The sequence below is a fragment of the Labrus bergylta genome, chromosome 24 (genome assembly GCF_963930695.1).
Source record: "Labrus bergylta chromosome 24, fLabBer1.1, whole genome shotgun sequence".
In the NCBI taxonomy this organism is placed as follows: domain Eukaryota; kingdom Metazoa; phylum Chordata; class Actinopteri; order Labriformes; family Labridae; genus Labrus; species Labrus bergylta.
The window spans coordinates 9,260,105-9,275,494 of record NC_089218.1 but is presented as its reverse complement, the minus strand read 5'-3'; the positions used below and the strand labels follow the sequence as shown (position 1 = coordinate 9,275,494).

General features: G+C 46.7%; 1 protein-coding gene across 4 annotated transcripts in view; it reads right to left on the bottom strand.

The window, feature by feature from the left end:
- Window positions 1–15,390, bottom strand: part of LOC109984199 (unc-80 homolog, NALCN channel complex subunit) — a 39,268-nt gene that overhangs the window by 5,918 nt on the left and 17,960 nt on the right. For 2 of the 4 annotated variants that reach the window (XM_065951787.1, XM_065951788.1), the window contains 38 exons: window positions 14,700–14,872; window positions 14,391–14,603; window positions 14,173–14,308; window positions 13,892–14,025; window positions 13,541–13,718; window positions 13,220–13,429; window positions 12,996–13,093; window positions 12,700–12,903; window positions 12,516–12,623; window positions 12,292–12,430; window positions 11,988–12,169; window positions 11,774–11,905; window positions 9,388–9,574; window positions 8,955–9,086; window positions 8,717–8,860; window positions 8,505–8,605; window positions 8,333–8,419; window positions 8,063–8,246; window positions 7,854–7,948; window positions 7,593–7,682; window positions 7,381–7,482; window positions 7,072–7,252; window positions 6,733–6,998; window positions 6,519–6,653; window positions 6,268–6,406; window positions 6,017–6,113; window positions 5,771–5,941; window positions 5,592–5,684; window positions 5,277–5,495; window positions 4,346–4,576; window positions 2,518–2,641; window positions 2,307–2,432; window positions 2,092–2,215; window positions 1,597–1,803; window positions 1,338–1,522; window positions 1,086–1,251; window positions 814–993; window positions 567–714 (listed from right to left, as the gene is read on the bottom strand). In XM_065951787.1, the coding sequence (XP_065807859.1) occupies window positions 567–714; window positions 814–993; window positions 1,086–1,251; window positions 1,338–1,522; window positions 1,597–1,803; window positions 2,092–2,215; window positions 2,307–2,432; window positions 2,518–2,641; window positions 4,346–4,576; window positions 5,277–5,495; window positions 5,592–5,684; window positions 5,771–5,941; window positions 6,017–6,113; window positions 6,268–6,406; window positions 6,519–6,653; window positions 6,733–6,998; window positions 7,072–7,252; window positions 7,381–7,482; window positions 7,593–7,682; window positions 7,854–7,948; window positions 8,063–8,246; window positions 8,333–8,419; window positions 8,505–8,605; window positions 8,717–8,860; window positions 8,955–9,086; window positions 9,388–9,574; window positions 11,774–11,905; window positions 11,988–12,169; window positions 12,292–12,430; window positions 12,516–12,623; window positions 12,700–12,903; window positions 12,996–13,093; window positions 13,220–13,429; window positions 13,541–13,718; window positions 13,892–14,025; window positions 14,173–14,308; window positions 14,391–14,603; window positions 14,700–14,872 (5,821 nt within the window). Of the gene's footprint in view, window positions 1–566; window positions 715–813; window positions 994–1,085; window positions 1,252–1,337; window positions 1,523–1,596; window positions 1,804–2,091; window positions 2,216–2,306; window positions 2,433–2,517; window positions 2,642–4,345; window positions 4,577–5,276; window positions 5,496–5,591; window positions 5,685–5,770; window positions 5,942–6,016; window positions 6,114–6,267; window positions 6,407–6,518; window positions 6,654–6,732; window positions 6,999–7,071; window positions 7,253–7,380; window positions 7,483–7,592; window positions 7,683–7,853; window positions 7,949–8,062; window positions 8,247–8,332; window positions 8,420–8,504; window positions 8,606–8,716; window positions 8,861–8,954; window positions 9,087–9,387; window positions 9,575–11,773; window positions 11,906–11,987; window positions 12,170–12,291; window positions 12,431–12,515; window positions 12,624–12,699; window positions 12,904–12,995; window positions 13,094–13,219; window positions 13,460–13,540; window positions 13,719–13,891; window positions 14,026–14,172; window positions 14,309–14,390; window positions 14,604–14,699; window positions 14,873–15,390 lie in introns of all 4 variants that reach the window. The other 2 variants (XM_065951785.1, XM_065951786.1) reach the window with 2 other exon arrangements.

The window sequence follows — 15,390 nt, the reverse complement described above, 5'->3', positions numbered from 1 at the left end:
CAGAGTAAAAAACATCATAAATCAACAGAGATATACAGAAAAAAATGGCTGTGGTTGTGAGATATGATCGGTCGATCTTTTTTTTCAAAATGTTAATCTGAAATATTTCATAAAGAAGCCAAGATTTGAAACCACAGATTGTGTATGAGAAGTGGAAGAAGTCTCCGTGACAGGGGAGAAAAAAAAAAGCCTTCAAGATGCGTTTCATTTAATTAGTCAGCAGGGGGCGACTCCAACTGTGTAAAAGAGAGAGGTTGTGTTGCAGATTCTGAGTTGTTTTGATACCTCAGTGTATATCTGACTCAGCCGCAGTAATGGTCAACTAAAGCAACACACAAACAAACTAAGGAATGTGGTCACGGTGGCTCTGTCCACTTCTCATGTACAGTCTGTGTTGGAATCATACATGAACAATTTCCTCAAGTCCTGCTCTGGAAAAAAAAAAATCATCTTGTTGGGTCGTTGAGTTCAACCGTAGTAGCGTTTCGAAAATGTCAAACGTATCCAATGGTTCTTGTGTGTTTTCTGTGTGCATGCATGTGTGCAGTGCAGGTTGGGGCCGTCACCTGTGGCTGGGCAGCATGGTGGGTCGGGGAGCGTCGGGCTGCGAGGCGGCTGAGCCGGTGGCGTGGCTGGAGAAGCGGCGCTGCGCGATCACTCTGGGCAGGAAGGCCTCGTGCTCGCTCACCACGCTGGGGATGCTCATGGAGTCATCTGGAGGGGGCGACAAACGAGTTTAGTCGGAGTTTCTACAAATGCATGAAGGACATTTTTATTTTTATTTTTTAAAGCGAAACGGAGCGTGTTTCTGACTCTCTTCATCGTCCTCGTCGTAGCGGCTGAGTGTGTCCTGTGACGGCTGGCGCGACGGTTGGCTCTCCTGCTCCCAAACGGTGCCGGTGCCTGTGTTGGAGCGCGACATCGTGGCTAAACTGAGGCGATACGCTGATGTAGAAGTCCCCACAGTGCTGATCGATGTCTTGCCTTGGTAGGCTGTAATATAGAATCAAACAGAAAGTCATTCAGAGTAAACAAAAAAGCCAACAAAGCAAATCAAGGGATAGACGTTTCTGTTTCAGTCTGACCTGAGCCGCTGTGCACAGCCTCCTTCAGGATCTTCAGCTCGTTGTTGAACTCCGCAAACAGCGAGCTCTTGCAGAGGGGTCGCGGGATGAAGCGCCTCTCCAGCTGGTCGGCGATGTGGTGACGAGCTGTGATCTCCTCCTGAGAGTCAGCGGGCTGAGTCAACAACTGGAAAACAAACACACATGGATTAGGAAGAAAAAAAAACACCAGAAAAAAAGAAGTCAACTGAAGAGAGGGAACAGTTGAGTTACCTTGCACTGAATGAAGGGTCTCAGCAGGACGAAAATGGGGATCCTGGTTCGGACGATGAAGTCAATGAAGTCCCAGAAGGCGAGGCCGCCCACCTTCCTCAGAGCCATCTCCTTCACCTGCAGGCTCAGCCGGTACCACTGGTTCCCCAACGAGCGCTCGAAGCAGACCAACACCACCTTCAGAGCTGCAGACGGACGACAATGAAGAACAGCAGGAAACCACAGCAGGTAAATGATGCTGTCGTTTTCTCGTTCATACCCAGATACGCGGCCTGGCTGGTGGACTCGGCTAACCCCTCCCTGCGCAGATCCTTCCCGGTGTCGCCCGGGGTGGAGCAGTGAGCCGGGGAGGTGTCCAGCATGAAGTTCTTGGTGCGGGAGGTGGAGATGATGCGAGGAGGCAGGAGGATGTTGATGACCGTTTGGAGGAGCAGGAAGATCTCCGGCTGCTCCAGGTGGGGGCTGTCTGTAAGGGGAAGGGGAGACATCATTAAAAACTAACTGTTTGAACATTTGGGATGATGCGGCTTCACCTCGGCGGATGTAAAAGCTGGCGCAAGTTTGTTTTTCGTTTTTTGAGGGAACTCCAAATTGAGATACCAACCCTCACATATATTTCTGCTTCTGTTCCATGTGTAGTTTTTTTTTTTGGAAAACTTGAGCACAACCAATATGAGATGTGACTTTTTTTTTTTTTTTTTAACTCTCTTTATGCCTTTATTGAGCTCGGACAGAAGTTAAGAGTTTTCTTTACCTTTGCTTCCTGAGCCCACGGTGAGCACAAAGGGAATGAGCAGGTTGAGCAGCATCCCTTCTCGCCTCTCCTGATTGGTGAACGGTGAGATCACGTGACTGAGAGGGAAGTCCTCCTTTAGGGCCTAGAACAAGGGGGGGGCGAGAATGACAGCGGATGAAGACGATGATAAACATGTGCAGGTGATGGACTTTAGTGAAGCTGAAGGCCTGTACCTGTATCTGCAGAGCCACCAGTCTGACCACGGCTGTGCTGAAGGGCAGCGGAGGAGACAAGTACGGGCTGAGGTGGAGAAGCGGGAGCCCGTCTGCCACGCTGGAGGGGCCGACTACACCCATCACCTGAGAAAAAAAAAAAAAAAAGAAAGAAACACTCAAAGATCAGACGTCCCATGGGAGAGATGTTACAGTTTGTGTGGCTTCATACCAGGTTGACGCAGACGTTGATCAGCGAGCGAAGGTGAGGGAGGAAAGAGATGATTGGCTGTCGCTGCAGAGTTAAACAGATCCCCTCGATCAGGCTGCTGGCCGCCTCCCACTCCACCTGTCTCCTGGAGAACACCCACCCATACAACACCACCCCACGCCCCAAATAAAACACAATGTCATGAGTAAATTAAATGCTTTTGAAGCAAGCGTCACACACTCATGTCGAGACAGAGAAGTGAGGATGTTCACTTCTTGAATGTGGCATTAAATGAATATTAAATGTCTCCGAACACTCACGGCTCTATGAACACTTTCCACCATAACATCATCCGCTACACAACTGTGATTAATACCCACAGCATGTACTGAATATGAAGGAGATATAAAGCGAAGCTCACAAACACAGCCAGCTCAACACTGCAGTGACACATCCTGGTATTCAAAAACAACACACACCTGTGAGTTCCCTCTGAGCCACGCAGTCCTGAGTCACAGAAAAGGTCACATTTTCACTGGTTTTGAACATTTTACTCTTCATTATTTATCATATTTTGTTTCTATAACAGCTCTGAGGAACTAAGATGTCTCTCTAGTCAGACACACACACACACACACACACACACATACACACACACACACTATGAAGACTAATGGGATTGTTTATGTAACAAACTTCATCATTTATTTTACCAAAGGGTTCAAATCTAAACATTAACACCACAATAAATATTCAGAAGACCAGAGCTGGTACTTTTGGTCTACTTTGGTTTGAGACACATCTAAAGACCTAATAAAAACATTACGTTTTAAAATGATTCTCACTAAATGTGTCTCCTCTGTTTTCCTTCTTCAGCTGCAGCTGATGAATGAAATGTGATTTAAAGCATAATCAGAAATACTTTAATATAAATACAAATGTTCAAACAAACGTATTCATGTAGAGAAATCGGAATAAGGTAAAGGTATTAAAGACGACTGGATCTGTAGTGGTGAAGAGACTTTTTCACTATCGTTGATTTCAATCATAACAAATGCTTTTTGTGACACTTTGAATGCTGATTTGAATATTCTATGTTTCTCATATGTAATAAGGTTTTCTAAATGCTCGATACTTTAATACTTTTCCGTATCACGTGCTTTAAAATGACTTTTTCTATCTGAAATTATTTTATTCAGAACAAAAGTGGAAAAATGGTTTGCAGCACATCATAGCTACAAAGTTGTTTTTTTTTTTTTTTATGCAGAAAAGAAATACAAACGTTGTCAATTTAACGATCAACAGCATTACAAATTATTGAAGCTTTAAGAAACTTCAGATCTTTAGTCTTATTTTTAACTGAGCGAAAGACAGAGAGTAATAATGACAGTGTGCAGGAGTTTGTCTGGGAAATAATAACAAGAAATGTCTTCTATTCTTTCACCATGGTGTTGAAAAAGGTCCATGTGGTTTGATTTTTACTTAAATGGTTTCAAAGTTTAAAATTAGAGTTTAATGAAACAGATAGAAAACATGCTTTGTTTCCATGACATAAGACTGGACTTTAAGGGAACACTGACGCTGATCTATTGTTAGTTCACTCATCCGCCTCAGCATTTGAACTCTGTTCACACACACACACACACACACACACACAGGCTCTCACACACACACGCTCGCACAACAACACACCACAGCAGCAGCACTTACGGTTACAGCACCACGAAGGCAGCGCTACAGAGGGCAGTGCCAAGAAGCCGTCTATCTACAGTTCACAGCACGGCACCGGCACAGCACGATACACTCACGGGAAACGGAGAAAAAAAAAAAAGGATCGTATTCAACAGACCTGGTGCAAAGTGCCTGTGGGCGAGCGCACCTGAGCGTTGGCATCTTGTGAATCTTGTTGAACATGCGGTCCAGCCTCTTGAGGATGAGGATGAGGGCGGGGCGGACGGCTTCGGACGACCAGTCGGTGATGGGAAGCATCTCCATGATGTAGCGCTTCAGCCCGCGGCTCTCCATGGTCAGGGTGTCGTAGGGCGCCAGTTTCAGCAAGGCGTGGGCGATCTCAGCCAGCCTGGGAAACAGAGACACACACACACACACCTTCAGCACAAATGAAGAGCACGTTGTAGCGCAATAGCACATTTTTCACTTCCTCACACTAAAAGACCAGCTGTGGGTCAAAACAACAAAACATGAAACGCTACAAAATGTGGAGATTTGATGAATCTTCAATAGGTGGACAAAGTGTCAATATAAAGAATGAATATAAAGATAAAAAAGTTGAAGCCAAAATTCCCCAAATAACTGCTTCAATATCATGAAATGTTCAAATCAAAGTCATGTCTCTGAAGATTTACTCGATAAACCGTCTCAAGATCCACAAACGAATTCACTTACTGTTTCTGAACGAGCGGTCGTCACAAATATAAACTCACTTTTCTCCAACATAAAAACTCGACGAATGAGCTGCTAACCGCCGGGTCAGAAGATCATCCGTTCTGCTCATTTGTATGAAGAAACGTGTGCTGCGTTCTTTGTAGCTCTGTTCTTTAATGTTTAAACGTTTGATTTGAAATGAAGAATCTCATGAATGGACCTGACTGAATGGAATCTTTAAGGTTGAGGTAGAAAAAGTCGTATCCACTGTAAATATTAAGCCATGATGGATGATGGATTTTAAGCACCTCACAAACACTTTCAATTTATAAATCAAGGTAAACAGATAATGCAGTCCGTTTAAAACACAATCAGTCATGAGTAAACGTCCTCGCCTCATGTGTGACTTGATGTCGAGCAGCTCCAGAGCCGTGACCCGCGGCTCCCCGGCCACATTCTGCAGGATCTTGAGCCTCGGCCCGCAGTGTTTGTAAAATTCGGTGCAGATGTTTAGCAGGGACTCCCTCGGCCGGCGGAACTCCTCCCTTGCTATGCGCTCGTCCAGCTCCTCTCGGGGCATGCCCTGACCCTCCTCCAGCAGGTGGAGGTTGTCCCTGGAGTTGTTGGGAGAATAAACAGCAACCCTCAGTGTCGGTTTCAAATCTAAGGTGAGTTTGTGTCTCTCCTGATGCTAATGTTGTCGTTCTGACCTGGTGTTGACGCCTCCTGACATGGCGTGGTTAGCTGCAGTTCCTCCCTTATGGCCCTGATCGCAGCGGGACAACTGTGGCGCCGTCATGGGTCTGTGGAGGAGGAGAGATGGAGACAATTACAAGTGTTTGAAGCAGCTCCACAACGTCTAACTCTGTTGCATGTGCCGAGGTCGGACCTTGTGAGGGCCTCCGAGCTGTACAGGAGCGCCTGCAGCGACGTGGCGAGGGCGGCGATGGCGGCGATCTCGTCTCGGGCAGCCGAGGCCGACTCCATCGTCATGGTGTTGCTCTTCAGCTTCTGGAGGTGACAGGGGACCAAGGCCTCCAGCACCATCAGCATCTGGAGACTGCGGAAGGCACCCACGTTTAGAAACAGCTTTGTAAGCAGCTGAGGAATCAAAGAGAGGAAGTGACGCCCGTACCTCCTAAACGATTCAGGTGCGTAGGCGACCACGGTGACGCACAGCTTGATGGCCTCGCTGATCGAAAAGGCCAAATCCTCGTTGCCATAACAAAAATCTGCAACAACAGAGTAAATGTGAGATTTAAGATGAGAGAGGTACGACCTTATTCACTGGGGTCATCAGCACTCGTACAAAACCCTAAAGTTTCTCCCAGAAGCTTTAGAATTCAAATGTTTCACACTTCTGTTTAAATAACTTTTAGGACTCACCAAGAGAGCGTAGAGGTTTCTCAGCCTTGACCAGCTCCAGAGCGTCCAAGGAGTCCTGAGTCTCCCCCTCCAGAGAGACCAGCAGGTCGAACAGACACTGAGCTGACACGCCTTTAGACAGGCCGGTACTGGTGCTGGTCTGGTAGATAAAGACAGACACATTCAATATAAAAAAAAAAAAGAGACACAAGGAAGCAAGAATGACCGCAAAAACTTTGAATATCCATGTTGTGTGCATGTAGAAGTTTTACAGTGAATTCCAGCAGCGGAGCGACGCTTGCAAACAGCTGCAGGGTAAACGGTTTGCGATGGAGGATGTAGAACTGGCGGCAGCAGAACTCGATGCCCTGCCGCAGTAAAGGGTTGCTTTCATAGTCTGCATAGACCTGTCGGAGGAAACGCAGAGAGGATTAAGTCTCAACACAAATGATAAACTGAAGAAAACCGATCCTGAACTCGTCATACCTGCAGCATGGTGGGCAGGATCCACTGGTATCCACTCAGGGAGAAGAGGTGGTTAAAGTGAACAGCCGTGTTGATGGCAGTGGCAGTGTACTGCCTGAGGAGGGCGCTGTCCTCCGGGTGCAGGAGCAGAGCCCCGTTAAAGACGTTGAGGAACAGCATCATCTCGTCGCCCCATGGGTACTCGCTGGGCATGCCCAGAAACATCTCCTCCAGCAGCTTGATCCACAGCACCTTGTGGAGGGTGTCCAAACCAAACAGCTCCTTACCTGAGGAAAAGATGGGCGGTCAAATATATCAACGAGAAGGGTTTTAATCGGTTCAGTTGGGAGTCTGTCTCACCTTGCGGCTCGTTGAAGAGGGAGAACTCCGCGTCGATGGCGGTGCGCGGGAAAGACGGCAGGCGGAGGAGGTCTTCCTGCAGCAGGGAGACGTGGGATTGCTTGTGCACGGCCGGCATGTGCTGCGTGAGGGAGATGAGGAAGAGGACGCGACCGACTTCCTCCAGTTTACGAGAAAACACCTGAAGCAGAAGAAAGGTTGAAGAAGCAGAAGAACAAACTTGAGAAGAAGTCGACCACCCGACCATATTTTCACTGTGCTTTTCATTTCTTCTAGATGTTGATCAGATGTATAGAGCATCTCTTATACCTGCTTCTGGATGAGCTCTTGTCCTTTATCGGGCAGCATGTGGACCAGGTTGAGCTGAGGAGAGACTGATCTTCTGAAGGGGTAGATGTCTCTTACATAAGTCTGGGGAAACATAGAGAGCAGCATTGTACGGGGGGGAAGAAAACTTGAACTTGATTAAACTGCTATAAGAAAGAAAACTCTAAAGGGACATTTGTTGGTCATGTCTCCACCTTGCTGTAATGAATGAGGTTCCATCGTTTGTCCATGAGGAAGTAATGTGCAGACCTGGCCTCAGGAATGTTGAAAAACTCCAGGCACTCCTAGTTTGAAGTTGAACAAAAGCACAGATATCTTTGAATTCCAGCTTGCATGAATTTGACTTGAATCCTTTGAAAGTCTAAACATGACTTAATCCCTTCAGGATGCTTTTTTTTTTTTTTTTTTTCCCTTCTTATCTTGTTTGAGTGCTTCCTCATAAATGGTGCTTTTACCTTGAGCAGGGCTTCAAACTGAGTGTCTTCATGGACTGGGAGCTGCGTCGGGATGTCACATTCGTTCTGGCCGTGCACAACCAGAGTTTTTGTTCCTGCGCCAACAATGCACACGCAAAAAAAAACAAAAAAAAAACATCGATTTTTAATAAAGAGAGACTCATAGGATCCTCAGTGAACCAATCAGCAAACAGTGTCTGTAAGTTAACCTGGCATGGACGCAGTGACGAGCAGCTTGACCTCACACTGCTCCTTCTTCATGGTCTGTTTGAGGTCTTTGAAGAAGAGCCCCTCCACGTAGCCCACCACCTCCCACAGGAAGGTGAGTGTGGCCGAGATGGCATCCATTCCCCACTCGCACGGGGTCCGCACGAAATACATGATCAGCCCCACCTAGGAGGAACAGCAGCATCCAGAAAAATGATGTTAAAATGACTGAAGTGATCAAAGTATGAGAGGTTTTTCTTTTAGCGTTTTACCAGGTAGTTGAAGAGGATGTGAGAGGTTTGCGCCGGCAGATCTCCGATGTTGAGCAGCAGCTTCCTCAGCATGTACATCAGCTCATCCTGACATCACAAAGATTAGAAACACATCTCTGAATTTGACCCTTCCCTTTTTCCCCAAGTTTTGGTCCTTTCCATATTCACCTACCTGCCGATTGCTCACTGTCAGCTTTTCCAAGAAGTGGCGGAGAACGAGGGCGGGGTCTTCAATCAGGCAGTTCCAGAGGATTTGCTGGGCAACGGCGCTCACTGAGGGAACGACGGAGGGAATATTTAGCACATGAAAACAGACCATGGTGTCAATGTTATGTCTTATATTCGCAAAACTCATTGATGACATAAAAGGAACGAGGCACCGACCTGCCACGCCGTCCTCTCGAACCTCTCCATCCTCCATGAGATGGACTATCGGCAGCACCGCCGCACAGATGCATGCTGGGAAGACAGCTTGGGGCGGCTGCAGCATGTGATGAGTAGGAGTGTGTTCTGTTGTGTTCTCCTCGTCTGCCCAACAAAAGGAAACCCATCTCAGAGGTCATTTAAGGAAGCGAACACACCGCTTTTTATTTCCCGGGGACAAACGCGGTTGTTTTCATACCTTCTGCGCTGGCCATGGAGCGCACGGACCACACCGAGCCCCGGCGGAAAGAGTAGTTTCTGTGGGAGTTGCTGGAGGCGCAGGACGGGCTGACGGACAGGCGGCGGGATGTCAGGTTCACCACTTCTTCTGCTGGCGGGATTAATGTCCAACATGCAGAAACAACAGCATGATATCCACAATTCCCCTGACAATTCTAAACAGGTTTGAAAATGGATGCTCCACGTCAAGAAGACAAGAAGGCTGGGTGTCCTCTACATGACCTAAGATTGACCCCTACATATAACAGCATCTAAATGAGAAAATAGTGCACTTTATAGTCGTGATAGTGATGAAGATTTTGTAACCAACTGTTAGATTGACTCATTGATTTGGTAAATATTAACACCCCTATTCTGTTTTATCTGTGCCTGTGTGTGTCTGCAAGCCCCACCTTCTTCCTCCTGCTCAGGTGGGGGGCTACACGTAGGCTCGTAGCACGCCTCCTGAGCCACCGGGATGGCGGTGATGATGCTGGCCTCGCGGCCCAGACGCCGCTTCTCTTCCTCCTGCTGCAGGTTCTTCAGGATGTGCTCGGCCCGCTGGTGGGAGCGCGACACGGCCCGCGCTGAGAAGGATTTCTGAAATAAAGGCGACATGGGGGAAGTGGGTAGGCACAGAGGCAGGACACTGCAGACAGCTTGTGTAAACAAACAGAAACTGAGAATGAGGGAGTGCAAGATTTAGTCCAAAAGTAGCATTTTATCATCTGTTAGGAATGTGTTTGCACAGCTATTCTATCTGAGGAGCAATTTTTTTTTTGTATGTAAAATGACTGGACAACACGTTAATACAGTAACTCTCCTCCAGCATATTCATCTCATGCCTAATGTGATCCCGAGCATCATAAACATGTACCGCTACGTAATAGGAAAATATTTCAATTATGACAAATTGTGACACAAGTAAATGTATTTAGACTGGAATATGGAGAATTTACTGTATCATGTGTACAGTAAATGCCTCACAGCATTCGCACGAGAGCTCATACACATACATTTCCAAGTAGGCGTGATATGAAAAAACATACACAGCAAAGTCATTCTCATCCAATGACCATGCATCAACAGCACGACACACACAAAATGTCTGAATGTCCGATGCATGCTGTTATTTTTGTGTGCTTTTTTTTTTTTTTTTGAGTGTGGTGTGTATCACTCGTCAAGATGCAACTATCCGAAATGACCCATGAAACCCCGCCCACCCCCCCACCCCACCTCCAAGCTTCTGATCCAGGATGAAAACCTACAGCTTCCAACACTCAAGAGGAGAAATCAATCCTCTCCTGACTCTAATGATCTGAGGTAACAAGATGCATCAGCACAAACATCCGGACAGAAATACTGACTTACTATGGCATGGACTGACTGAATTAATGTGGCGTACTAAAAACAAAGACAGTCGATAGATAAATTATAGATCAGGTGCTCGCAGGTCGTCATCAAAATCTTTTCAACACATTTTGGTTATCATGCTTATTGACAAAAAAAACAAAAAAACAACCAAGAAAGTAAAAGGAAACACCAAGAAATCTGTTTCACTGCTTCAAAATCAACATTTACTCTGAAAATATTGACATGTTTTGATTTCATTAGCAGATTTCTTGGTGCAGTTGTCCATCTTGCATGTGCTCAGTGGTAACAAATGTATGTTAATGCAGTCTAGAGTGCATCTGTTTTGGGGCGTTTTCGACTTTCCACTTGTTGGTGTTTTTTTAAAGGGTCGGTTCACCTAATTTGAAAGAAAAGCAAATTCCCTTAATGACGTTGGATTGTGTCTAACCCGAAAGGGCAGCCTCCAGTGTAGTCTGTGGGGGGGTACGTTGACTGACAGGCTGCTGTGTCGAAGCTGTGTGTCATTATGAGATGTTTCATACAGTCTTTGGTCTAACTCTGAAGAATTGTTTTGATGACCTATGACCACTTCATGAGATCAGTGAGAGGCGTCTCCATGAAAAAGTAGTTGTCAGTTTCATATTTGTGAAATAATATAGTGTGAATAAACTAAATCAACTTTTATGACCCCGGTCAGTCCAATTTTTTAGCAGTCGTTGAAAAGGTTGTTTGATCCACAACTTGTTCATCACGTCTTACTTACATCATACTTTTGTCATTTTTGTTTTGTTGTTTTGGAATCAAAAGTGGCAGAACTGACTGCGTGGTTAAAATAGTACATTTCAGCGTCATGGTGGATGTCAGACATTCAGCCGCTTGCATGGCTAAAAATAAGTCTGTTAAGTCTTTCAACAAACCCTGTCCCCAATAATTTGGATAATCTGTCCATTTCTAAATCTGGACTTGTGTTTTTTTGGTTTAAAGATTTATTTTGGGCGTTTTTTCCCCCTTTATTAGAGAGACAGGCCAGTGGAGAGATAGACATGCGGCAAAGGAGCCACAAGTCGGATTCTAATCCAGACTGCCTGCTTGGAGGTCTGTAACCTCTGCACATTAGGTAAACGAGGTAACCACTAGGCCACCGGTGCCCTAAAATCTGGACTGGTTTGATATCACTGTACGTTAGTGATGAATTAAGATTTTTTTTTTTTCCAGGTGAACCAACCCTTTAATTTTTGAATCTCAAGCATACTGACATCTCAGGTCAGTTTGTCAGTGACGTCACATCCGGGAGCATTAGGTCAGTATGATTTAGATCAAAGGTCTCCAATACAACAAAACCAAAAAGTCCAACGTTTGTCAAGAGAACGTTCCTACATTTCATACTAAAATAACAAAAGACGTATAAGTAAAATATGCATATAAGGCAGTCTGACTGCGACTTACAGACTGGTCTTCATTGATTGGATCTTGGACGCTGCCTGTGTTCTGGGGCACCCATGGGGGGTCGAAAATGGGCACACAGGGCATGCCCAGGATAGGAGACGGCAGGGTGAAGTTGATGCTGGGTGGAGGGATCTGGAACAAAACGCAAATATAGTATAAAAGAGAGCATATTTATGACTTTGGGGATAAGAACAAATATAAAATCAGAGAGTACCTTAAAGATTTGCTGGGCTCCTTCCTCCATGCGAGGCCACACTTGGTAGCGGAAACGCCACAGCGTGTAAAACTTCAGGACGGAGTTGATGCGCTGGCACGGCTCCTGGTGATGGAACTCGGCCATCATCATTTCGGTCACCGCGTCGGGGACCTTTACAGCGCACAGAAGGAACATGGCAGCTGGAAGGGATGGAGGAGGGAGGGCAGAGACGGAAAGGGCAGCAAAGAGGACATTTATTATATTAGAAAAAAAAAAAAACAGGACGTAAACTGCGAAGGGCAGAGCCTGATGTTGAGCTCACCGGCAGCTGCTGCCATATGCTCGTCCACGCTGAGTAAGAGCTCCCAGGCTGCAGGCTGGATGTCTCCGTACATGTCGTCTGTCAGGATGGGAGCTGCTTTGATCAGCAGCGAAAGAGGAGCTGGAGACAAACTCATCACCTGCAAAAAGACCAAAAAAGTCAAGCAGGAACTGATGATTAAACTCTGAAAGCAAAAGAAAAAACCATCAACATGTCTTCTTTACCTGGTTGCGGATGTACTTGAGCATGCCTGTATCCTTCTTCCCCTCTGTGTTGGAGTCATTGGGTCTTCTCTTCATGGACGGGGTCCTCAAACAGGACTTATCTGAACACTGGAACCACAGACATTTCCATCAATGCGCCACATATAAAGGTTTACAGGACATAGATCGAGTGTGAAACACACACCTCTTTCGTCTTCTTGGCTCGTGGTCCGATGTTACCAGAGGTGGCGCTGTCCTCCCTCAGACTGTCCACCGTCTCCCCGTACACCAGCTTGATGGCGCGGACCAGGCGGGCGCAGGAGCGGCTGTGGTGCTGGTAGCAGCGCGGGTGGCAGAAGTCGATGTGGGTGCAGATGAAGCTCTGCTGGTTGCAGAGGAGGATCATGATCTGTGACAGAGGAGAAGGAGGAGGAGGGTCATTATAAAGTGAACGCTTCGATGACTGTACTCGTATGCTATCGAACACATTAAAGGACGCACGTGGAGCCAGGACATGTTGCGATGATAGTTGTCTTCTGTACCTCCTGAGCTCTGGCCCTCTGGTTCTATGCTGGGTTCACTGGTGCTGAACGGGCTGCCTGAAACAGACAAAAACATCATTTCACACATATGAAGTTTCTTACATTACAAACAAACAAACATCCCATAAGTTAAGATGTCATATGTGTGGAATATGTGATAGAGAGAACAGGTCCCTCTCTCACCTATATCAGTAACAGTGTCCCTGCTTTGTGTCTGTGACAGCAGCCCCTCTTCGTTCTCAGACTCAGAGTCCTGGCGGGTCAGCTTGGTGCTCTTCAAGCTTCCCGCCCGGCGTATAGACGACAGAGAGCCGCCCTTCTTGACCCGAAAACTGCGAGCGCCTTTGATCTGCAGCAGCCGCGAGCCTCCGATACGGATCTTACGGACGGGCGCTGGAGAAGAGGGAAGAGGGGAGAGATCATCTAATTTTATTTGAAATAATGAGCGGACAGTGCTGAAAGGAACCAACGACGTCGGGCCGACGTGAGAGAGCTAGATCTCACCTTGAGCCTCCTGGGCCTTCTTCTCGTCAGCGGTGGTGTCCGATTTCAGCGTGTGGCTGCTGCTGTTGAGCGAATCGTGTCCGTCTTCGTCGTCGAGGATCCCCGCGAAGCTGATCTTCCTCTCGTAGCGATGGCGGCCGAGCTCTGGATCCAGGCGCAGGCGGGCGCTGTCTAGATCCTGAGACCAGGATGTGAGAAAGTATTTCACTTATTCTACGACATAACTTTGATACAAGCTTTTCTCTTTAACTTCTATTAGAATCTACGATTAAAAACGAATATCAGAGAGTATCAAGACCAATTAAGAAATCTGACAAAGTGGTTTTTTTTTTTTAAGATCGGACCACTGACCACGAGTGGTTCGGTGCGTGGGCGAGGTAGGCACGGAAACGTCTCTCTCAGGAAGGTGGTGATCTCCAACAGCAGCTGGCAGGCGGCCATCTTCAGAGCAAAAGGGCAGCCACACTTTGTAGGGTTGACTGTGTCTTTAGGGAGAGAAATTATTTAAAAAAAACGCAGAAACAAATGCTGTCATGAGGAATGTGACACCGTCCTCACGACCGTGCGTCAGCGTCTTTTAGTAGCTTTGAGATCATAAAGATATTAAGGCGCGAAACAATCGTCTGACTCACTGTCGTCTAAGTAATCTTCTTCCTCGTCTTCTTTCCTCATCCTGCGTTTGGTCTCTTCGTCAAAAATGTAACCCAGGATGTTTGCGGGACTCTCGCTGTCCGAGTGACAGAGCTCGCTGAGCCTTGTACCGATCGCCTGGCGAGGAGACAACACACAAATGAACATGATATATTTCCTGATTGTTAAAAGTTTAAACCTTTGAGAAACATTCACTCACATCTCCCCACTGGCAGAAATGTTTGGCGGCGTTCCACTGGAGTTTCTGGTTCCTCTTGTTCCCCACGATGGGAGATCGACCCCTGGACAGGCCCCTCTTGGTGATATTAACGTGGTGGCCCTTCATCCACTCGGGCCAGTTTCCACGGTTGCAGCGGTGGACGAAGCGGGCACATTCGAGGAAGAGGGACGCCCGGGCTACAACTGGAGCTTCCTGAAAACAACAAAAGAAGATCAGGATTCAAATATAAGGCGGTTTCCTTAGGGTACAAGTGGAAAAAAAAAAAAAAAGCAGGATGTTGAAATGTACCAGGTCCAGAGCTGCAGCCAGGATGGAGGCGTCGGGTATTGTCCCCGGTTCACAGCAGTTCAAAAGGAACTGGAAGCGTTTCATTCCCTGTCGGATGGCGCCCAGATTCACCACGTTCTTGTTCTTCATGGCCTCCTGGCTGGCTGCAAGTCGCTCCTGGAAACCGTGAGGTCCTGAAGGAGAGTTTGAAGAAAGAAAAGAGGAGAAGAAAAGAAGAGTATAACAGGACAAGAGAAGTTATTTAAAAAAAGGTTGCAATGACAAAAGACTGCACTGCAGTTTGAATATCGACATTGCAGGAAGCAACATCACCATCCAGGACACTTCACAAAAAGCCACCAACAATGAAGCTGAGTGTGAGATGGACACACAGCCATCAGCAGTGGTTACACTTGGATTTTAAATGAGCGGTTTAGAGATAGGTTTAAGATAAGAATTGTTTTTTCTGCCAAGTGTAACCGTAGCTGCACAGGAAAAAAAAAAAAAAAAAGCTGTACGTTGTGTTTTTATCACTTCACCGAAACTCAGGCATCGGAAAAATACCACCAGACGTCACCACAGAAGAGACGGAGAGAGAGCACCGACAGCGTCATGCTTCACACGCAGCACAGAAAGTCGCTCTGCAGTAGAAAGATGGTTTCATAGATATGAGAGATTCCCACACACCTCCTGTCCTCTCTTTCCACCAGCC